A 24,884-nucleotide genomic window follows, 5' to 3' on the forward strand; every position below is an offset into this window, starting at 1 on the left:
TAATTTTTTTTTAAAGATTTCGAGAGAGAGAGAGAGAGACATCACAAGTGGGAGGAAAAGGGAGAGAAAATCTGAAGCAGACTCTGCTCTGCATTTTACAGGTGAGCAAAACTGAGTTATAGCCAGAGTAGGTAATTGCACAAGGTCACACAGCTAGTAAATGTCCAGTCTGAATTTGAACCCAGCTAATCTATGATCTTAGCTGCTTATGCTAAGACAACTCTCACATTATAATCATATATAACATCAATTAAAGATTAAACTGAAAAAAAAAAAAAGAAAATTGAGAAATACTACTACTAGCTGGGAAAGGGGCCCGTGTAAATGTTAAATATTCTGAGTCTTCTCCATTCTGGGCACATGAAAGAATTTCATTTTTTGAAACCCTGTGGTTGGGTGTAGCCATGTGCCCAGTTCTGGCCAATGAATTTTGAATGTCCATATGAGATATTCAAGAGTTTCTTTTCCTTCTTCCATGAGTGCTGATAAATATTTCTAGAGAAAGGATGATAACACAAAAGGACAGCTTTCAGCTGACAGTGGTAGACCTATAGCTTGTGGAAGAAATAAATATTTAAGGAGTCATTTGGTTACTGCAGCATGATATATAGCTCATCTTGACTGATTCAAGGTCTATACTGACACACTGAGCCATTGATACAGTGGCTTCTGACTTATGTCTCTATGTAGCTCAGGGCTCTGGAACAGTGGTCGGTTTTCTGGACTCCGAATGCAGTAATTCTTTAGCTTTTAAGTGCTTGGCACATACAGAGTTTATTTTATTCATATTGATATGTTTAGCACCTGACACATAGTAGGCTGTGTTTCAGTTAATGTTTGCCAGCTGAAAAATTGGATGATAATTGAAATTCATTCCCACAGGGCACTGCCATGATGAACACAACTGGCTTCTTTATTACTCATTATGCATGTCAGGGCATAAACTGAATAATAAAGGCTGCTCCACATCTCCGTTGAATTTGTATCCCAGTACTGAACATGCAGGTTAACTGTGGCCACTTCTTTAGCCAAAATACAGAAATTAATGTCGGTTTTGTTATCTCCCATGTAGGGCTTTGGTAGTAGAAGGGCTGTTTTATTATTATTTCTGCATTTGGAATATGCTGTGTATTTACTGAGCACTCCAGGCTCATTACAATGGAGTCAATGATTACACTTTAATTCTAGGATTTATCAGTACAGTGTAATATTGGTTTCAGGAGTAGAAATCAGTGATTCTTAACATGCAACACCGAGTGCTTCTCACAACACATGCCCTCCTTAATATCCATCCCGCCCTCCGCACCCCCATCTAGCCCCTCCTCCTCTCCCACCAGTAACCCTCAGTTTGTTCTCTGTAGGTAAGAGTCTATTTTCTGGTTTGCCTCCCTCTTGTAGTTGAGTATTTCAAATATCAATTTTGTGGTTTTTCTGTATGTAATACTTAATTATCCTTGATTTATCATTTTAGACTTAGAGTAATGTAATGTTAAATTATCTTAAAGTTGTTCTTTTTTTTTTTTTTTTTTTTTTTGATATGAGGTCATTTCCTTTAAGTTGGCATATTACAGGTCAGCATTTCCCAAAGTCTGTACCTGGGAACACTAACTCTGTGAAAAAAGTTTTACAATGGCTTTACAAATAAATTTGGAAAATGCTTGGTTAACCAAAGTCAAAATGTTTCTTTATTAGACTCTTTAATATTGTAATGCTGATTTTAAATTTCCAGGAAAGGGATATATAATGCCAAATTTTCCAAACTTACTGACCAGAGACCCTTTTTTCAGCTGGGCATTTTAAAAATCAAAAAAACATTTTGGGTACTTGTTTATGTGTCCAGAGTACATTTCAATATAAAAAATAATTTTCCTTTTTGGGAAGTTCTACTTATGCCTTACTTAAATATTTTCTGACATTGCATATTTACATCTCTGTCAGTGAATAGCATATACATGATAAAAGTTGAATGGGAGCTATTGAAATAATTGGGCTCTCTAGATAATTGTTTCTTGTTTATTAGATAGTAACCTAGTAGTAATGGGGAGAGTATCTAAATCCTCAGATAATATGAAAACCCCTCATTTTCATGAGTAGTTTTAGCTTTCTTCCTCTGGTAAGGACCAAGCATGAAGTGAAGTGGCTTGTGAATTGCAAGGAATCATCTAGTCATTTGCTTTATTACCTTTCCCTGCCATATAAGAACCAACTGGCAGGGGGATGATGGAGAGGTAGTGGAGAGAACAGAGCCTCAATAATGACTGGCCTGGTTAAAGGAGTCCTGGTAACAGAGAACTTGGGTGTACTTTGGTCAGTGTGGAATCGTTAAGGCCATGGTCTGGGTAAAGTTTTTTACAGATTTGTGAATAAAACCCACTTGGATTTCCTTCTCAGCTTCTTCCATGCACATTTACATTTTCTAATGAGCCACTCATTAAAAGAATATTATTTTCTTGCAAACTCTTGTCCTCATTTCTAGCTATGGCCAATATTTCTGAAGAGCCCTGTTGTTATAGCTATACAGTAATTGGGACCAACTGTTTGCTAATGCCAAGTATGATTTTTTATACCTGGTTCAGACTCAGTTAGCATCTCTTAGGTTTCAGCCATGGATTTCTTACCTAGCTGGCCCAGCAGTGCCCTGAATCTAGAGAATGCAATGCAGTTGGGATCTGATGGGTGAAGGAGCATGGAAAACGAAAACTTTATGGAGGCTTTCATTCTCCAAATAAAACTAAGTGCCTGTTCCACGAATCATTACACAGATCAGAAACCTGACCCTGTCCCATTTGAATAGCCCAAATAGAAAGGAAGTTTTTAAAAGCTTCTCAGAGATTCTCTGGGTATAGTTGGCTAGGTCTAGAGATGTGTGCTCCACTTTCTCCTAAGCAGTAGTACAGGGAAGGTTAAAATTCAGGGTGAGATCCATATCTAGTGCCCAGTCCTGATGTTAAGGGCGGGAGACTGCACTTAGAGACAGTGATCCTGATTCTGTCTTTTCCTGGCTTTGTGACCTTGGTCAAGTCACTTAGCTTTAGCATTAGTTGCCAAAACAAAGATGAGAAAGAGATAGTGGGTGTCAAATTGCATTGCAAACTTTATTGCAAATATGCATGAAGGTTTCTTGTGGTTAAAATTGGCTAAACTTCCTCAGGGATGCTCATGGAGTTTTCTTTGGGGCTGAAAAGTTTGAGGGTGAATATCCCAAAGACCCAGCACACTGAGTTTTGTGAGAGTTTTATGAAGGGAAAATTCAAAGGGAAGGGAATAATAGCAGCTGCTGTTTTTCTTGAGCTTTTTTTCAAACTGTTTGTGTGGAGAGAGGGTGTGAGAGAATAAGAGACCAAGGGAATGAAGGAGAGGGAAGTCTCTTCTGAAGGGTTAAAGCAAGATAGTGCTGTAAAGTGATTCCAGATGTACAAATATTAATATCTCTCTTTCCCTGATGAATGAGAAGGTATGACCCAGTTAGGAAACTGCTAACATTACCGGCGCCACGGAGACCTCAGTCCATGGCCCAGCACAGATTTTTATCCTTACCCCGGCAGCTATAATGCTGATGAAGGGCTCGGACCTGCTGCAGCAGACCTTCCAAAACTTCACTCTGTCCCCTGTGTCTGGGCTCTCTGTCGTCATAGTCTTTCCAGTCTATGAACAAAAGAAACAAACAGTGAAATTTTAATGTGGGAAGAGGCCTCTCCCCTGAGGCACTGCATCAGGAGCTGGGTTCTACTCACACTCCCTTGGACTCCAGATAAGCACCCAGCACTTGCACGGCTGGCAGGCAGTGCCAAAGGTTTGGGGCTGCCATAGTTCAGGGCCCTGTGCAAAACAGCAATTATGGTTGGTTTTTTTGTGTTGGGCAGTTTTAGGGGAAGAGAAAGTGGTAACTGAAGGCCAAAAGAAATCAGGGACTCTGGGAGTCGTTTCCCCTCCTCAGCTCCTTAGCCTCCTTTTCAGCATCCCAGGTCCTAATCATCTCCCCTGCTACCTCTCCACTGAGCACCCCAAATCACAACTGGATTTCCACAGTAGGAAAGAAAGGGGTGGGAATGTGCAGACTAGATGAAATCCACAGTCCCAATGCTTTTATTGTAGGTTTCACACTTTTGGCCAAATTGACATTTCTTTCCAAGGAAAGAGCCCACGTCAGATGCCAAGAAATGGAAATCTACATTTTGCTCTAATGAATGTCTGCTTTGGTTAGCTGGCACAGCAACCCCTGCACATACTCCGAGCCACCAACCACCCTGTCTGCTCAGTCTCTAAATATACAGTATTAGCTTACATGGCAAATTTAAATTGCAATACCCACTGAGATTTTTCTCCCCCTTCTATTTTCATTCCATTTGGCTATAATGATATCAAGAGTAATAACCCATATGGGACTAATGTCAAGATGGTAATTCTGCTGTCTCCAACTCTGGGTTATTTTTTTTCAGTGGATCTGTCACTTCATAGTCCATCCTTTCTTCTATCTGCCCCTACCTCACTTTTACTCTCTGAACCTTTTAAAAGTGCTTCTTGGTTGAAATGCTTTCTCTAAAAATGCTAGTCATTCTTTTCTAGTAAAGCTGGTTAGTTCATGAGTATATATGAGGCTTAAATTCTAATTGAAGCAGTTTCACATTCCCTCCCCACAGATTTATTTTAATATATGGAGTCTCTGTTGTTCAGAAACTTAATGCAGCTGTCCTGATGGTGAAAGTTAGGTAAAAACATCACTCATGGGTCCATCCAATGCCTAATAGTATGGCACAGTTAGAAAGAACACAGGTTCAGGAGTCAGATAAGCCTGGGTGTGAATCCTGGCTCAGTGTCTGTAAGGCACTAAACTTATGCTGATGGGGCCTTTGCTCTGTACTCTGAAAACTGAACACAGTATCTACCTTGCAGGATTTTTTGTGAGGATTAAATGAGAGGTTTATTAGATATCCAGCGCAATGCCTGTATATGGCATGATGTAAATCATAAGTTAAAAAAGGAGGGAATTCACTGATGAAGAGTGTAGTGTAGTGAGTATGGAAACATTTCTTACCCTGTCAGATGATTCCCTATGAAGGAGGAGGCCTCAGAGATTTTCGAACCCTTCCTCCTTTCTACCCTCATCCAGTTACCCGGCTCCATTTTACCTCTCAGAAGACTGAGGCCCAGAGAGAACCATTCCAGTTCTATGTTACTTAGCTTGTCTAAGGCAGAGCCAGGACCATAATGTAGTCTCATGCCCCCGCTTCCCCCATATAGCGCTCATTTCCTTATACCGTGAACACGTTTGTTTTGTTTTGGGTTTTTTTTTTTTTGTTTGTTTCTTTTGGGAAGGAGGGTCAGAGCTTGGTTGGAGTGTGTGTGGTGTGGCTTAGTTGTGGTCAACTCTGGAGACAGAGAATTGGCATAGGTGCCTTCTGTAGACTCTGTTCCTTGTGGGCAGAAACCGTGACTTAATTTCTCTTTGCCTCAGGTTTCTTCTTTGTAAAGTGAGTTTTCAAGTATTTTTTAAAAGGTTGTTTAAGGGATGCCTGGGTGGCTCAGTGGTTGAGCGTCTGCCTTCAGCTCAAGGCATGATCTCAGGGTCCTAGGATGGAGTCCCACATTGGACTCCCCGCAGGGAGTCTGCTTCTGCTTCTGCCTCTGCTATGTCTCTGCCTCTCTTTTTGTGTCTCTTATGAATAAATAAATCTTTTTTTTTTTAAGGTGTTTTGAAGTTTAAAAAAATAGTGTAAGTAAAGCACCATTCTGGGCACAGCAGGGACACTCATTAAATGTTGGTGAGGCATTGTGAATAGAAGGGTGGTGTTCAGGTAGACTGGGCTAGGAAAGGTGCTTTTACAAGGAAATTTGGAAATGTCTGAGGAATCAAACTCCAAGTGACCCTTGGTCTTACCTGCAGTGTCCCTGGTATCTGGGCACAGTGATCATAAATGCTGCTAGTATGGAGTCCCAAAGGCCATTATGGTTTTGTTCCCTCAGTTGGGTGAGTGCATCTTTAGTGCTCATGATAAAAGGAGATAAGTTTGCTTGAATAAGACTTCTGGGTGGCTGAGTTATTATGTGGCCCTGCACATGCTAATACATTCTAATGAGTGTTAATACTGCCATCAATGCAAGGGGAGGTGAAATGGAGCTGGCTCTTGCAGGCTAAGCCCTATTACATCAGAGGCAAGCTCAAGCTGATGACTTTATGATACATTTGAAAATTACTAATGCTAAATTGCAGCCCAAGTGAGCACTGGACATGATGCCAAGGTTTTTGGAAAGAATGAGTTTTTCTCATGGATGTTTGGAAGGTTCTGACGACTACATAAAATAGGAGACTTTAGGGATGAGGGAGAAAATTGAAAATATATTAAGAAATCAGGAACCTGACAGGAATAAACTTAGTGTGGTAGGAAAAGAGCAGATTGTGCCACATAATACAGTTCACTGTTCTGGTAATGAGACACTTCAATTGCAACACAATGCAGAGCTCACATTCACTGGCGATATCAGGGCTTTCCTGATCGTAACTCAGACAAGCCTGTCTGGGTCCTTTTCTCTTATTATGTACCATACCATATAACATAAGTCTATAAAAACACATTAAGGCCTTTTGTAAAAAATATTAAAAAAAAGTTTTATAGCTTACTGGAACATATTACCAAATTTTCAATTACTCTGTCATGTTAGAATACATTGTCCTCTAGTAAATATCTGAATACTGATATATGTTGCATCACAATGTCATACTCTGTTTATAAATAGAGCCAGAGTGTTTTTATATTGTTCTTTTCCAAGTGATATGGCATGTCTGCAGCACCTATAATGACATATTTGGATTTTAGTGCTTTGCCAGACATCCCTACTAGTCAAATGGGCCATTTTAGAAAGCATTGCCATTTGCTCTGTTAATTAGCAAGTAATAAGTGACTCTTCCCAGTCCTGGACAACTATTCTTGTCATTCTGGAGAAAGCCCTTTCAAATAGGCTGTGAAGGAGAGTGTCTGATTAGAATTTGAAGTTTAATAGAACACTTCTGAAAGAAATTGAGGAAGACACAAAGAGATGGAAAAATATTCCATGCTCATGGATTGGCAGAATTAATATTGTGAAAATGTCAATGTTACCCAGGGCAATATACACGTTTAATGCAATCCCTATCAAAATACCATGGACTTTCTTCAGAGAGTTAGAACAAATTATTTTAAGATTTGTGTGGAATCAGAAAAGACCCTGAATAGCCAGGGGAATTTTAAAAAAGAAAACCATATCTGGGGGCATCACAATGCCAGATTTCAGGTTGTACTACAAAGCTGTGGTCATCAAGACAGTGTGGTACTGGCACAAAAACAGACACATAGATCAGTGGAACAGAATAGAGAATCCAGAAGTGGACCCTGAACTTTATGGGCAACTAATATTCGATGAAGGAGGAAAGACTATCCATTGGAAGAAAGACAGTCTCTTCAATAAATGGTGCTGGGAAAATTGGACATCCACATGCAGAAGAATGAAACTAGACCACTCTCTTTCACCATACACAAAGATAAACTCAAAATGGATGAAAGATCTAAATGTGAGACAAGATTCCATCAAAATCCTAGAGAAGAACACAGGCAACACCCTTTTTGAACTCGGCCATAGTAACTTCTTGCAAGATACATCCACGAAGGCAAAAGAAACAAAAGCAAAAATGAACTATTGGGACTTCATCAAGATAAGAAGCTTTTGCACAGCAAAGGATACAGTCAACAAAACTCAAAGACAACCTACAGAATGGGAGAAGATATTTGCAAATGACATATCAGATAAAGGGCTAGTTTCCAAGATCTATAAAGAACTTATTAAACTCAACACCAAAGAAACAAACAATCCAATCATGAAATGGGCAAAAGACATGAACAGAAATCTCACAGAGGAAGACATAGACATGGCCAACATGCATATGAGAAAATGCTCTGCATCACTTGCCATCAGGGAAATACAAATCAAAACTACAATGAGATACCACCTCACACCAGTGAGAATGGGGAAAATTAACAAGGCAGGAAACAACAAATGTTGGAGAGGATGCGGAGAAAAGGGAACCCTCTTACACTGTTGGTGGGAATGTGAACTGGTGCAGCCACTCTGGAAAACTGTGTGGAGGTTCCTCAAACAGTTAAAAATAGACCTGCCCTACGACCCAGCAATTGCACTGTTGGGGATTTACCCCAAAGATACAAATGCAATGAAACGCCGGGACACCTGCCCCCCGATGTTTATAGCAGCAATGGCCACGATAGCCAAACTGTGGAAGGAGCCTCGGTGTCCAACGAAAGATGAACGGATAAAGAAGATGTGGTTTATGTATACAATGGAATATTACTCAGCTATTAGAAATGACAAATACCCACCATTTGCTTCAACGTGGATGGAACTGGAGGGTATTATGCTGAGTGAAGTAAGTCAGTCGGAGAAGGACAAACATTATATGTTCTCATTCATTTGGGGAATATAAATAATAGTGAAAGGGAATATAAGGGAAGGGAGAAGAAATGTGTGGGAAATATCAGAAAGGGAGACAGAACGTAAAGACTGCTAACTCTGGGAAACGAACTAGGGGTGGTAGAAGGGGAGGAGGGCGGGGGGTGGGAGTGAATGGGTGACGGGCACTGGGTGTTATTCTGTATGTTAGTAAATTGAACACCAATAAAAAATAAATTAAAAAAAAAGAATTTGAAGTTTATAGAATGTCTGATGCTTATAAGTAAATGTATCCATATGCAGATCAGAATTTGCATTTGGAGTGGGTAGTTTTCCCCTGTCCCACTCTCAGGTCAACTGACACTTTTTTTTTTCTTTTTTCTGTCCCTTCTATCCCTTCATCTACAATAATATATACTCTTCTCCACCCCCACCCCCACCCCCGCCAAGAATTCTAGATTTTTCCCCTTAGTATCTTAATCTTGCACTATTTTCAGTTTGTGTTTCTGGTGTCTTTAATAAGAAAGATGTCCAAACAAGACTGGAATAATTAAATCATTCAATGCCTATGGGACTCAGGGGCCTTCAAGATCTCTGGTGTCTGTGGTTTAAAGCCCTGTATCACCTGGTGTAGGTATGTGAATCCACTAGAAACAGTAGTCAGGAATGGTTGGCTGGCTGGCTCTTAGTCTCCTTGTCTGCCTGATAGCAGGGCACTAGTTCCCACAGCAGAGGAGACATGGAATGGGCTTGATCAGTTCAGGCTTGAATCCTGGCTCAGCCACATACAAGAGTTGTGACTTTGGGCAAAGCAGCATCCTCTCTGAGCCCCAATTTCCTTTTTAATAGTGGAGGACAGCATAGTGGTTAAGAACAAGGGCCATAGGGTTTGGGCCTGACTTCAGTGCTTGTTAATTTTGTGATGTTGGGCTCTATGTATGCATGTGCCTCTATGTAAATAGTTCCCTTACCAGTAAACTGGGACTATTAATAAAAACCACCTTAGGGCAGCCTGGGTGGCTCAGCGGTTTAGCGCCGCCTTCAGTCCAGGGTTTGATCCTGGAGACCCAGGATCTAGTCCCATGTTAGGCTCCCTGCATGAACCCTGCTTCCCCTCTGCCTGTGTCTCTGCCTCTCTCTCTCTCTCTCTCTCTGTGTGTCTCTCATGAATAAATAATAAAAAAAAATCTTTTTTTTTTTAAAAAACCACCTTAATAGGTCTGTTATGGAGATTAAATGAGTCGATCCATGTAAAGTTCTTAGATTAATGCCCAGCATATAAGAAGTCTTACAACATATAGAAGTTGGCTCTGATGTTCAGAGTGATGCAGATGATGAAGATGATGGTACTTATCCACAAAACAGAAACATGATGAAGGACTTGGGTGAGGATTCAGTGAGACACTGATGAAAGCCCATAACATGCCACCTGATTCTTGGTTGATCTTAGGTAAAGAGTTGTTACAAAACATGAAAAGTACGTAAATATATAAAAAAGACAATTAAAGAGCCCATGATCTTATAACCCAAATATCCACTGTCAAATATTGATAGTTATGTGCATACAGGCCTACCTAATAATAATCAAACTTACAGCTTAAATATGTTAAAAATATTTTTGTGTTATGTTTTTACATAAAACTTATAAAGTAGGAGTTTTCTACACAATGATTTTTTTAAACACCATTTTTAGTGGTTGTATTTTGTTCTATAATGTGGATATGTATATATCATACTTTATTTAACCACTGAATTAATATTGGATATTTGTTCTCCCTACCATACACGGTATCTCACTATATTGATACACTGCTGTAGTGTGCATATTTGTTCATAATTGTTTGTCTACGTTTGTTACTTTACTCTAGATTCCTAGATAAATAATTATGGGGTACAAGAAATGGCTGTTCTTATTGTGGCAAATTGTCACACAAAGGAAGTAGAAGTTTGCACTCTTACAAGAAGCATATGATATCATTTTGAACTATCACAGTCGTGAAGGTTTTTTAAAAAATGAAAACAAATTCAGAGTAATAGGCTCAATTATACAGAAAAATCTATCATGGTATATCTAGAGACATTTCTTCTGGTTAATTAAATTTTGTGGTTAATAGCTACCAAAATACTATACATAAATTATTAATCTTCAAGTGATTAGAAGAGGCTTTTGCTGGGGGTTTTCAGCCACCATTACAAATGTCATATATTTAAAGCAGAGTATAGCAGAGTGCCTGTTAGAAAGCTTTTTCTTCTGATGGAATGTCAGGTAATTAAGATTTGCTGTATCTCATTCTCTTATCAATTTGATGGGGGTAAGGAGGTCAGGAGGAGAGAGGAGAGCTAGAATGGGCCAGCCACTCCGTGTGATTCACCACATCCCCATGAAAGCCTTGGGAAAGGTAGGATTGGATTCTATAGATGCAGAGAGTTTAAGGAACTTTTGAAGGCCACGCAGCGAATAAATGGTATCATGGGTATTGAATTCAATCTTGCTGGTTCCAAATTCCCTCTCTTTTCATTCTATCTAGTTGCCTCCCAAGGGGAACATTTCTGTAGAGGAATCATTCATTATGTGAACCAGTTGCTACTCTGAGGAGGTCTTGTTAGTAGTCCCAAGCAGCGGGGAGAGGGAATGTCAATGGTATCCTGAGGATGGATGAAGGGGGAGTTGGAGCCTGTGGCCAGGCTTGAGAGAGTTCACCACCTACTAGAAGGCGAGGCACATGCTGGTACTGTGGTCTGAGCAGGTCCCCATCCTTTCATGTTATAAGCCGAGACTTGAACAAAATACCGTTGGCCCTGAAAAGTATCGAAATAGAATGTATGCATTAGGGATTGTATTGAATCAGTTTTACTTTAGAAGCAGATTCCTGTGTCTTATTAACTCATTGATCCATTGGGAAATCCACTAGCCATGCTTTAGCTCTCTAGCTTTTCCTATTACGTTTATGTGTAGTTAATACATATCTTTGGGGTGCCCTCAGTTTCTGTGAGCTTTCTTTTTTCAAAATTGGAATGTCATAATTACTTTTTTCCTTCCCCTGAATTATATACTAATTATTAAAAGTCACACACAATTCTGCAAGGTTTACCCAAAACAGCAATTTCTCACCTCCTTCTCCTTGTTTACCCCTCCCTAGAGGCAGTCACCATCACTTTTATTAGCTGATCGACTTCTTTTAAAATTAACAAGTTACAATGAATATCTTTTCAGATTAGTAAATCAAAGATCTGGTTCATTCATTTAGTGTCTGCATAGTACTTCACTGTGGGCAAATACTGTCATTTATTTAACCAATACCCCCCACTGGTGAACATTCAGATTGTTTCCACATTTTATGCCACAATAAATAATGCTACAATAAATATATTTACTTAGCTATTAAAACTTTAAAATTCTTTGATTTCACTTCAGTTTTAAAACCATCTTTTAAAACAATGGCTTATATTCTTTAATGTCTTATGACACTAAAAATTTAGGAGTTGTTTGCTTACTTATAATCTTTTAAATGTTTTATATGGTTTTATATTTTTGCTTTGAGAAGCTCATTTTTTCCCCCAGTGAACCCAAAGAGGCATTTTTGAAGCCAGCATTTGATAAAACATTGCTTGTGAAAATTGTAAAACAGCGTTTGAAGTAAAAAGAAACAAAACAAAAAAACCTCAGAAAACAAAAAATAAAATCACTGCATCTTTATAGTGCCTTTTTTTGCTAGAAGTTTTAATAATTTTGGCCTTACCATATTATAAAGCTAATTTTTTTAACATTAGAAATAGGTTTCCTTGGACTTCAGGGTTATGGCGATTCTGCATAAGTGTCAGTCTACTTCTAGGCTTTTATGTGATTAGGATAGTGTCTGAATTGCTCTCATTGGATGACCAAGTGGAAAAACTAATCCCTATAAAAATTAGTTCAAATATTAGAGAAACTCTCTGTGGAGAGTTTTCCATTTTTATCACAATATCACTTTTTCTTTTAAGCAAAGGAAATTCCCTAGGGTTCTCTTCTGGCCCTCTTCCATCATGTGAGCTATAGGGTTGGGAAGCAGTCTCCTGCCGATAGCATCTCTGGGGGCCACCCACTCAGGGGTTTGTTTGCTCTGGTAATCCACACTGTTGGCCCCTGGTGTAGACATGTGATTAGGACTAAAAGTCCAGATTCTGTGGTGGTGACCCAATCACCAAGAGTTCTATTAGAATAAGCTGGTTCAGACTTGAAGAGATGCAACCTAATGCAGCTTTTTAATGCTAGGTTTCAGGATCACACTTTGCAGATAACCATTTTAAAGGTCAAATCTTTTAGAAGAATGACAGCAAAAGCAAGAAAATTCTCACTTTTAAATAGAAAGGTCCTCAGATATTATTTAAATTGGAGCAAAAAAATACAGATTTAAGTATACCTTAAACAGTTTTTATTAAAAAGATTTTGATGATTGTTTTGTTGCATTTTAATTATTTGAGGAGATACAGGATTTGTTCCAGGATGAACTGATTTGCTAGCTGTTTTTATTTTTTACATTTCATATGCTCATATGGTTTATAGTTCTATAAATAATTAATGTTTGAGTTTAAATTTGTTAAACAAATAAACACAGTTTCTTCCAGTTTTTCATTCACAGTTTAAATTGGTTCAGATTACTGAGAAATGTAGTGCCACCATATATAGTTTCTTTTCTGTGAAAGCAGATTTAGACAGATTTTTTTTTTTAATCAAGGGAAAAGGATTTCTCTCAGGAAATTGTATGACTCCAATAGATGACTGATCTCAACTGAGACTATGGGGGTGAGGGTTAGTGGAGGCTGTTATTTTTACCATCAGACAGAGAGTCAAAATTGGATCTCTCAGAGCCTTTGATCCCCCCTGAAGATTAGACTGTGATCCAGAAAGCAGCAGCTTTCAAGGCTTGTATGAGGCCAGTTTTTTTCTGATGTCTGTAGAACATGGCAACTTACAAAGTGGTTCATGCTGTCTGCTTACCCCTTTGTGGGGTTCAGATTATGGATACCAGACATATCACACTTAACGAGTGGCAGTTGTTGCCAGAGGACTGGGTGTTGGCAGTTGCTTCCAGAGTAGGCATTTGCTACCCAAATCCCAGCACAAACATCAGGGGCAGGGAAATGGGAAGCCTAATGGGAACATTTGGCCTTTACCGTTTTAAGTCCCATGATTGTGCATCTCAGGGTCTGCAGGTTTTCCATGATGATTTCTCCAGCCAAAGGACAAAAGTCTTTAGATATGCTCCATTCCACTGCAAGGAGAGAAAGACAAAGAATGAAATTCACTCAGAGAATGAATGAAGCATCTCAGAAACTCTAACAAAAGTGTCTCTCAAAAACTGTTAAGTTTGCCTTCTTTTCCCTGTATTGGCACATCTCACAATTTTCCTTGGGATAACAAGTCAGTTTCTAAGTTTGCAATTATTTTTTTTAAGTGAGAGAAAAATATTTAATCATTGAACGGTGATTAATATACCTTAAATATACATATGTGTATGTATCTGTGTACATATGTATATAGACACACACGCGCTCAGACACATTATATATAACAGTTCATTGTGTGTAGAAGGTAGGTTATTAATTGCATGAAAGAAGTGAAGGACATTCCCTTCTGTTAGCTGCCCAAGTCTGGTTTGGGCTTCACCATGCTACTGAAAGTGCTATTTCAAGGTCTCAGGGACATTTTTTTTTCCAAATAAAGAAGTCTCCTTTTATTTCTTTCTGTGTCATTGAACACCTTCTTCTTCTGGAAGCATTCTTTTCTTGTAGTGGCCCAACACGCTGCTCCCCAGGTTCTCCTCCTCCTCCCTGGTCTTGTCTTCCAGGCTTTTTCATTGGCTTCCCTTCAGCCTGAGGATTTAGGGTTTGTGGCTGTCCTCTTTACTGCTCCCCCCACACCTGACATCCCTGAAATGGGTGTTCATTCACAATTCAACCTAATACCCAAATTCTAATGCCCCACACTTTACTGTGAGGCCATTTTCTTTCATAACATTTTCCACTGGTTGAAAAAACTGTGCTGAGGAAAGATAAAGTGTGCCTCATCAGTATAAAGCGTTTTAAGTGACAGTTTACTCATGGCAGGGTTTAAGGCAATCCTGAATGAAGCAGGAGCTCAAGGCATATGGAAGATAAGTCTTGCACATTCTAAGCCTCATGATGACAAGCTGTATAGGTTTTAAGATTTAAGTTATATTCCCTAGGATACTTGAGTACTTCAGAATTAAGGCAAACCATCCCTATAGCCTTCTGTTTCTTTTGAGTCACACAGTCCCCCTGCTTTAGGGCTGCTGCTCCTGTAACCTCAGCTCCTCCCTATGTTCTTAGGAATGTAGCTCATTCTCATTCTCTAGAAATTATTTTCCTAAAGTTCCTAGTGCTCTGATTGTCTACAATAGCCTCTTCCTGGGAAAGCCTGCCATTCTGGCCGCCTCCCCTACTTTTTGCAGCCTTCTTTCCCCTCAGTTTTGATTGCACCCTTTCTTCCTACCCCCATCATGACCCCTCTTTCTGGGCTCTTCCTGGTTCCTCCTTTCCTTCTCCCTTTGCTATGATGTGCCTTGTGGGTTTGCTTTTGGCTCTTTTCTCGCTTCACATGTTTGTCCCATGCTTGAATAAGCGGTGACCTTATTCACTGATATGGCTCCAACAATGGCTCTCAAAACTGTAGTTCTAGGTCCACCTCTCTTAGGATTCTAACTTTGTCCTGCAAGTCTCCACATGAGTGCCTGATAGTACTTCTCTTTGCCAAAATAGGTTTCTCTTCTTGTTTTCTCAGCTTTATGTCATGGCATTGCCATATACCCAATCACCCAACCCCAAATCCCAGAGCATCCCTGCCTCTTCATTTTCCCTAATTCCTCATGATCAGTTGATTACTAAACCCAGTAGGTTCTGCTTTAAAATGTCTCTCACAAGTTTTCCTCTCCCTCCTATACTGAATTTATTCTAGAGCAAAACTTTATAATCATGTGCATCAGTCTGCAGTTGTTTTTGTGTGTGTGTGTGTGTGTGTGTGTGTGTGTGTGTGTGCAAGGAGGTGTAGGCCTGATTAATTAACTGATGAACTCTTCCAACTGATTTTTTCTGTTTATTTTATCCTTATACATGATCTTTTTATGACAGCCTGAATTATAGTTTAAAAATGCAGATCTCTGCTTAAAATCTTTTCATACTGTCCAGTTGCTTTCAAAATAAAATGAAATGTTGGGACACCTTGGGGGCTTAGTTGCGTAAGTGCCTGCCTTCAGCTCAGGTGATTTTAGGGTCCTGGGATTGAGCTCCACATCAGGCTTCCTGCTCAGTGGGGAGCCTGCTTCTCCCTCTCCCTCTGCCTCTGCCCCCTGCTTGTGCACTCTCTCTCAAATAAATAAGTAAAAACTTAAATGTTAACAAGGCATTCAAGGACCTTCATAATCTGGTCCCACAGCCTTACTCTACTAGTCTCATCTCCTGCCATGTCTCACAGTAAAGTCCTTGCTCTGTAAGTCTCTGTTACCTGGTTATTCTGTATACCTTTTTGCCTCTGTGTCTTTTGCTCATCTTCCAACTGCTGCTTGGTAAAACTCTACTAATCCATTAAGACCTAGCAAAGTTAACTCTAAATTCCTCAGCAATAATTAAATACACCTGTTTCTGTGTTCCCAAAGCCCTTTATTCATATGAAAACAAGATTTATTACATATATATTATGCTTTATTGCATGTATCTCTTTTTCTTGTTAGATTGTGACAAATTTGAGAATAGGAGAAGTACCCTTCCCTTCTTCCTCTCTAGTACATGGATTTATGCCTCTGGTGCATAGAATGTGCTTCCTAAATATTTTACAAATAAAATATATACAATTTGATTATATGCATAGATATACACACATGCATATGTGTGCGGGCACATACACATGCTCAGAATAGACTTTTTTTTCCAGCAAGGAGATATTTTTCTTCCTGTGAATCTTCTCCTTCTCTAGTCCCTTGCCCTTTGAAGCTCTCAGGCATGTTGTAAAATGTAATTTGAATCAAATGATTAAGATTATATGTTGAATCTTAAAGCAGGCCTACACTTCCTTACAAATATGTATTCTAAAACATTTAATATATATGTTATATATATAGATCTATGTATGTATTTTTTTCCAAAATGTTTTATTATGCTCATGAGCTACTAGCTCTGAAGAAGCCAAGTCTCTGGAAGTCGACTTGGAGAGGATTTGTAATGTTGCATATAACTAGCTAAAGAAAAAGGCGATCACTGAAGAAATTATCACAAACAAAACAAAATGAAAATCAGTAGCAAATTTGAAAGGATATATAGAAAACAAGGGATACAGAAAAATTCTGGAAACAGAAATATCCTTGGTTGCAACAGAGACATATGTAATTGGCTAATGTTGAGGAGCTCCCAAGTGGGAGGATGAGAATCCATAGTTTCTGATTCCAGGCTAAGGATTCAAGGTGATTTCCTAAAACAAGAGCTAGAGATTGCTAGGAATACCTCCAAATGGTTAATGACAAGTTCCTCACAGATACAATCTTTAAAATTTGAAAGGAACGATTTATTTTTGAGTAACAACTGTTCATGTTCTATGGCAATGTTTTATAAAACATGTTTCAGGTGGAAAAGGGGACCTAGCTTCTTGAAAAACAAAACAAAAAACAAATAAGTGGCTTTGTAAGGAGATACGGTTCTGCTTTGGAAGTTAATAAAAAGTTTTAAGTATTTAATTAGATCTCGTAATGTGAAAGAGAACATTCACGTGGAAGGAAAAAATCCTCCATGTTGGAATGGACAAGCTGTTCTGGGGCAACAACGGTCTTTTCCCTCTATGTACTTCATTGGGTTGGTGGACTCTTTTGACATGAGGAAAGGAGCTTCTGGTCATTTAAAAACTGAGGGAGGGAAACAGTGAGCAGGAATCACTTTGAGAGCCCACTGGGAATTCTAAGAAGCAACTTAGCATGGTCTCTCTGGAAAGTTATGTGTAGGTAGTTTAAAGACTTAATATTAAAGCCATGAGAAAATCACTTATAAGCCTGCTCTAAATCCCTGAAGGACTGGAGCCATGTATATGAAGTTTAAAACTATATAAGACTTATAATTTTAAGATAAAGATCAGGGCAACTGTTTCTACTTAGGTCTGGGAAATCGAAGCAGGGTTTAATCATGCAATGGCTTATAGCAGTTGAACATTAGTGAGAAAGAGACCAGACAAAACCTAGGTGTTAGTATTTCTTAAAATTTGGCTCTGGCTCAAGCTGTGATTCACTATATTTATATCAAATAACTATGAATATTTTAAATATGACGCATTATTATTTTAACAAATATTTCGATTTTATCTAAGCTTTAGCAAGTAGAGTCTTTTGGGAGGGAGAGTTCTAGCTGAACACCTCTATTTACTGGATGGCAGCTATGTAAAAAAAACATAGGCCAAAAGCTTAAGAAGACAAAGAGCTCCTGAAAGTCTAGCTTTGTCACCTGAAGCCTATTATGTGAGAAGAAAAGTCACAGAATCAGTGCTAGAATAGAAAATTCATGACTGGAAGCATTAGGATGCACAAGCAGGACAAAGTCTACACTTAGGTAAATTTTCAGCCTCATGGTATGAATTGTGTGAAACGCTGCTTTGGCCAATAATACTTGTAAGTTTTCAGGCCAGTTTCTTGAGAGGTAAAGACTCTGCAAAACAAAACCAAAAAAAAAAAAAAAAGCATAAAGCGATAACAGGGGTTCCTGGGTGGCTCAGTCAGATAAATGTCTGACTCTTGATTTTAGCTCAGGTCATTGATCTCTCAGGGTCCTGAGATCGAGCACCATGTTGGGCTTCGTGAAGAGTGTGGAGTATGCTTAAGATTCTTTCTCAAAAAAAAAAAAAAAAAAAAAAAAGATTCTTTCTCTCCCTCTCCCTCTCCCAACTCATGCTCTCTTTCTCCTTAAATAAATAAAATCCTTTAAAAGAGAGATAACATTATAGCAATGTCTAATTTCTACTTAGTTGATAAAAAAACATCTAAAACCTGCTAGTATCCAAGTTCTCTCTCAAAACCTAGAGCTGCTTTATTCTGTGCACATGTCAGGAGAAGCATACTGTAAGAAGTGTAATCTTGCTTTTTGCCCTGCTCAAACCTTCCACTTTTAGCCTTATGTCACTTGACCTCAGACCTATTGTTTTTTCTCTTTTGGTATGCTCTCCTCTTCCCCCAAATTATCTTCCCCTTCATTCAAACAGGAGTGGTTCAAAGTCCCTTCCTTTCCACAGCTTGCCCTGGCTCTCTAAGGGAAGCTCCTTGGCCAATTTTCCCATAGCAACTTTAATATATTGGTCACACTACACTTTATTGTTTTGTATTTGTTTTCTAAGAGATCTGCCTCCTCGGTCATGAATGAGTTCTGAGATCAGGGACTATGTTGGATTTGATCAGTTTACAAAGCACCTATCTTGGCACCTACCATAGCATAGGTACTCAGTAAATGGTGCATGAATTGATTACTTGATTCTTAACTATGGAATGCTTAAAGTCTAAGGTAGACAGAAATCTGATGCTGGTATATAAAGAATAAGAAAACAGTGTCAGAATAGAAGAGAGAAAGAGAACAGAAGTTGCTTGAGCTGCGCAGCAAGTGGTTGAGATGGAGATTAATTCCTGGCCTCCAGATTCCCAGCATCTCAGACTCTTCACTTGTCCATACTGCCACTCAGGAACCAAAAAAAAAAAAAAAAAAAAAGCTTATTTCCTGTTCCCTATCAGCACTTCAGTGGAACCAAAACGGCATTCTTACTGGCCACACTCACCCCGGCGCCTTAGCTAATGAACGGAATTTGGCTAGACTGCCCAGCCCAGTACCAGAGCATTATGAAATCCTCCCCGATCCATCTAATTGTGTAGTTTCTAACCTTTGAGGCCAACCATAGCACAAGAGGAAGAAAGAGGGAATGAGGGACGTGCCGAGAAACCCAGAAGGAGATCAAATACAGTCTTTGCTAGAGATGAGAAGATGTGTCTTGCCGAAGCATGAACCCGCTCAACACTTGTGGGTTTTAAATTGGGAACTGACGTGAAAAACTCTGGATCTGGGAATTCTGTTTAGCTCTGGCAAAATACGAGGTCGGAGCTGCTTGCATTTTTTATTTTTAATTCCCTTGGTAGTCCTAGGAGCAGGGGCATGCATTACTTTCAAACAAGAATCTTTATTGTTTGCATAGCACACAGTCTTCCAGTTAATTAGAAAAACATTTTTTTTCCCCCAAATTAAATTTCCCTAGAAAAACAATGATTTAAATTAAGGGCAAAAGGCTTTTTTTTTTTTTTTTTTTGACACTAGTAAAGCCTTCCTGCACCCACAACTTCTGGAAGATTAAAAGCAAGGTTGTAATCAGAGGGCTATATTCATTTATTTATGGTCAGATTTTTTTTTGATATTTTTTTATTGGAGTTCGATCACAAAATCACAGTAAATATTTAAAACCCATTATTCCCTGTTTTACCGCATTTTGCTATTATTTATGCTCTGGTGGTTATTGATATCTGTTGTATCTGAATAGTGGAAATAATAGATGATGGTGCACATCTCTTCCCAATCATTTTAGTGACATTACGTTGTGGCTTAGAGTATTTACACCATAAAAAAATCAGAAATCAGGTCTTGATTTTTTTATTTTGTGAACTGTCTAGATCAGGTATTGGCAAACTATAGTTCATGAGCAAAATCCAACCTAGGTCTGGTATTGTATGGCCCAGGGACTAAGGGATAGTTTTAGTTTCTACACTTCTAAAGGATTGTGAAACATAACACACACACACACACACACAAGAATATGTGACAGAGACCATATATGGCCCAAAAAGCCTAATAATATTTAGGTCCTTAACAGGAGAAATATGCTGATCATCAGTTTAGACTTAAGAAAGTGATCAAGAAAATGTCAGTAATGCAGGTTAAAAGTTTCTCTGGCTGTTTCATTATGATTTAGCACAAAAAACCTGAGGAAATATTCTTTCAGTACTCAAAAATTACTTGATTGGACAAAGAAGTTGCTTTGTCCCATTGATGAATGAGTGGGGTTCCACCATAAGCCTTGGTTATTTCTCCTTGTTTTACCTCCTTAAAGTAAATGAAAACATCAACCAACACTTAAATGGCATCTATACTCACCCATTAACTGCAGCTACAGGTTGGCTCACAGATGCAAGAGTTTGATAAAAATAAATGAAAGCATTTTGGGTGATTCAACAGGTTATATATAAGAAACTTACAAAAAAGGGTATTGTATATTTTATTATTACGATTTATAAATTGTATACCACATATCCTATCAGTAAAATTTATAGTAGACTTAATGTAAGTATACACAGAGATAGCTCCCCCACCCCCACCCCCACTGAGAGCCAGTTGTTAAACATTTACCATTCCTACCACTGAATAAATGATAAATGATTGCTCGGAAAGACTCTTAAGGGTGGATATATCCTGACTAGCAGGGTATAATGTCAGGGGGAGTAGATTTCTTAGGCATAATTTAGGTAACATTTTTACCAGGAGGCAAGAATGAAGTGTGCAAACCCCTTTAGGAGGCAGGAGTGGCACAATGAGGGAATCTGGGGCAAAAGTTTAGTTACCAAGCAGTCATCATCTGGAAGGTCTGCCCAGTGGCCAGGCGTCAGGCGCTGGGCAGTGCAGGTGTCCGGGCTTCCTGTGTCAGTTCTTCCAGCCCAAGCCAGGGCTGCCCCAGAAACTGGCACAGTCCACATCCTTGGACTTGACTGCAACCAGGGTGGTGGATTTAGGGACTGCCCAGCAGAAACCTGCATGTCAACAGTAGGTTTGACAAGACATACCAGTCCAGTACTTCTGATGGTGTGGAAGAGCTCCATTCCTCAACCAGATTATCTTAGCTTCACTATTATTATATTATTATACATTAGCATTATATTTTATTTCATGGTTACCTGGACTCTATGTATGGGTACTTTTGAGGCACTATGGATGGAAAATAGGCACACAGGTCATTAATTGAGACAGACTTTTGACTCTTTCTTTTTTTCCTGGCATAGTGCCATATTCTTGAGTTATAGGAAGTCCAGATTTTCACTGGTTTTAAACTACTTTTTCATAGAAATTGTCCAGATAATAAATCTTTGTTTATTAAAGAAGCATAAGCCTTTCAAAGGTTTCAGATACAACTGATTGTTAGCAGATACAACTGATGGTAGCAGATACAACTGAATGTTAGCAAGGACTCAAAACCAAGTGGCAGAGAGCTGAAGGCCCGGACTGTAGCCCCTCCAGCCTTCCTCTGAGAACAGGAACCTCTTCCACCTGGGAAGAGCCCTTCTCCTGGATGAGCTTCCTAGGATTCTGTGAGTTTTGTTTGTTGTGTTCCCAGCAGAGAGCTGCCCTTCTCACCTGCAGGGAGGGCTCTGGCAAGATACTTTATGTTTCTCAAGGGCACAAAGGGAAGCGCAGCATCAGCTGTCTGATTTACACACATAAGGTCCAAGAAGAAATGTGTGGGAAATATCAGAAAGGGAGACATAACGTAAAGACTGCTAACTCTGGGAAACGAACTAGGGGTGGTAGAAGGGGAGGAGGGCGGAGGGTGGGAGTGATTGGGTGACGGGCACTGGGGGTTATTCTGTATGTTGGTATATTCAACACCAATAAAAAAAAAAAAAGGAAATGTAAAAAAATAAAAAAAAAGGTCCAAGATATGTGGCCAGTTCACAGCTTTCTGAATCCTTCTGGGCTCCCATGGAATTAAAATAACTACCCATAGGGGCAAAAGCAACAACATTCCAACTCTCCCACCAGGCAAGGAGTCTTTATTCAGAGATTGGTACTCTTAGCTATTTGGCTGTTCTTTCATTTTCTGGCTGTGCCCATTTCACCATCCCATGTTCCTCTTTATCATGCCATATTGATCTCTGGACACCCACTCCATTCTCTTGTATAAGCATGGAGTAGGAGCTCAGATGAAGCAGGTTTGACTTCTGTGTGGACACTGATAGGTTGTGGACAGTCCTTGTAGTTCCATTTGGTTCCTGTGAACTACAAAATACAGACTCCTTCACTGGGCATTTAACCTAATTTCTGAGTGTTTTTCCTTTGCACTACTCCCTGCATTTGCCTTGTGCTCCAAGGAAGGAAAACTAACACTTAATGAAAATCTACCACATTGTTTTACAGATAATTTCATCATTTCTTTCTTATAATAGTCCTCTGAGATAGACTAAGTCACTCATTGAAACGTTCTATCAATTTAACTAGTGGCAGAGCTAGGTATTAAAGCCAGTCTGTGTGAATCTTGAGCTCACCTACAGCTTCCTCTTGTACCTGTGGTCAGACCCCTGCCCTCACCCTTGCCAGCAAGGTCCTGGGGGCCTGAGTCTTCTCCATCTTCCAGCGCCGGCTCCATCACGCCCACTTCTCTCCTCTCTGATTTTTGGATCCTCAAACATGTCAGGCTTCTTCCTCTCACACAGACTTAATTTTGCCAGAAATGTTCTTCCTTCTTTCTGACTTTGATTGCATTCATTATCCCTTCCTTTACCCTGAGCAAATCAGTATAAATGTCACTCCTGTGTGTAAGCCTTCTCTGATCCCAAGGTAACATGAAGTCTCTGTTTCATCTCTTGCACCACCAAACACTGTCCCTGTGGAGCACTATTAGTGCTATTATCTTTGATACTGTTGGCTCGAGGAGGACATTAATTGTGTATATAAACAGCCAGCATATATTGTAGTATAGTGTAGGACAGTACATACTTACTGAATCCATGTTAGATTACGGACCAGCTAGGTTACAGGGATACGGAGAGGTAAGTGACATGGTCCCTGGCCTCAAGGAGTTTACTATTTAAAATGAGTTTACAGATGAAGACAGGAGGTTTGGAGTGTTTGGGTCTATCTCAGACCAAAGTTCCTTTCCCATCACCATGCTCTCTCAGGAAACAAAGTCATCTTTCCAGCCTGATGTCTCTCCCATCTCCTCTTGTCAAAAAACTACCCAAGTGAGAGGCTCAGGCTCCTTCAACATGAGCTCACTCTGTCTGATTTCCAACAGTAATTGTATCTATCATTCTTCCTGGCATGAATACTCTCTATTTTGTATTATAATGATTTCATGTATTTTCAACTCTGCCTGTACAACATATTTCAAGTTGGCCTTTTAATTTCTTTTAACTCCAATATTGGAACTCTTGTCACATTGGCACTCTGTTTGAGACAGTTTGAGAGCTCAACTGGTTTCTCTGTCTCTGTGCATACCCCTTATTAATCCACGGAAGCCAGAACAGTCTTTTCAAAGCATGAACATATCACAATACTTTGCTTCACTTGAACATCATAAGTGCACTTGGAATAAAATCCTAACTCCTTAATGGAATCTGTAACAGGGATGGGCAAACAGACCTGCAGGCCAAATCCAGTCTCCTGCCTGTTTCCGTACAGCCTGTGACCTAAGAATAGTTTCTGTGCTGAGAAAAAAAAAAATTGAAATATTTTGTAACTTGAAAATAATGTGAAATTCATGTCTTACTGACCATAAATAAAAGTGTATTGGAACACACCCCAACTCATTATTTTGCATATCGTCTCAATGGTAGAATTGAACAGTTGCAATACAGACCACGTGGCCCATAAAGCCTAACATGTTTACTGCTCTGACACTTTGTAGGAAGAATGTACAGACCCCTAGTCCACAAGAGTCATGATCTGACTCCTGTCAGCTTCTGTGAAACTCCCTGACCTGTTATTTTATACATTTTCCTTTGTCCACACACTCTTCCCAAGGTATTTCTACCAAGTTCATCCTGCACCTCACTCTCATACATTATCCTCTGTTCTTTTGGTTTTAGCATTTATCACATTATCTTAATTTGAAAGTATTTATTAGCTTACCTGCTTACCCAAGAAAATGTGAGCTACATAAGCTGGTCGGCTTTTCCTCACCGTATCCCCTGGGCCTACAAAAGGATATGCACATTGTAGGCATTGCCCCCCCCCCCAAAAAATGTGAAATGAACATTTTATCTTCCCTGTAAATTCTTCAAGGAAGACACTGTGTCTGACTCATTTCTGCATCCCCCACAGTGGCCCACTTTGTGCCTTGTATGGAGTAACAGTTCCAAAAATAGCTACTGACCGAATAAAATGCCAGTCACTTTCTCTTCCTCCTGGGATGAAGTGACAAAACACTTGCTGTCAGCAGGACCCCAAGAAACAATAAAACATGTGTAGCATCTTTTTCACTTCATCCACACTGCACTGTTTGATAGCACATTTTAAGGAGGGGCCGTGGATTCCAGAATATTCCTCAGGCTATAATTATATCAAGTGTCCAGGAGAGGATGTTTTCAGCTGATGCAGAGTTAGGGTAGGTGTTTTCTGATGATGGGAAAGAACCATTGACCAAGAGTGAGGCTGGCAGTTTTTCCTAAGAAAATTGCTCT

At 39.4% G+C, this 24,884-nt stretch overlaps 1 protein-coding gene and 1 pseudogene across 3 annotated transcripts in view; one reads left to right on the forward strand and one right to left on the reverse strand.

Annotated features, from left to right (window-relative positions):
* Positions 1-24,884, reverse strand: part of ANKFN1 (ankyrin repeat and fibronectin type III domain containing 1) — a 298,786-nt gene that overhangs the window by 63,876 nt on the left and 210,026 nt on the right. For both annotated transcript variants that reach the window (XM_077852611.1, XM_077852610.1), the window contains exons 8-10: positions 13,591-13,688; positions 11,145-11,235; positions 3,538-3,645 (exon numbers count right to left, since the gene is read on the reverse strand). In XM_077852611.1, the coding sequence (XP_077708737.1) occupies positions 3,538-3,645; positions 11,145-11,235; positions 13,591-13,688 (297 nt within the window). The remainder of the gene's footprint in view (positions 1-3,537; positions 3,646-11,144; positions 11,236-13,590; positions 13,689-24,884) is intronic.
* Positions 1-24,884, forward strand: part of LOC144286315 (uncharacterized) — a 65,195-nt pseudogene that overhangs the window by 21,295 nt on the left and 19,016 nt on the right. Inside the window, exon 3 of the transcript XR_013354362.1 lies at positions 17-101. The product of XR_013354362.1 is annotated as an uncharacterized LOC144286315 (transcript). The remainder of the gene's footprint in view (positions 1-16; positions 102-24,884) is intronic.

This window comes from Canis aureus, chromosome 16 (genome assembly GCF_053574225.1).
Source record: "Canis aureus isolate CA01 chromosome 16, VMU_Caureus_v.1.0, whole genome shotgun sequence".
NCBI lineage: Eukaryota > Metazoa > Chordata > Mammalia > Carnivora > Canidae > Canis > Canis aureus.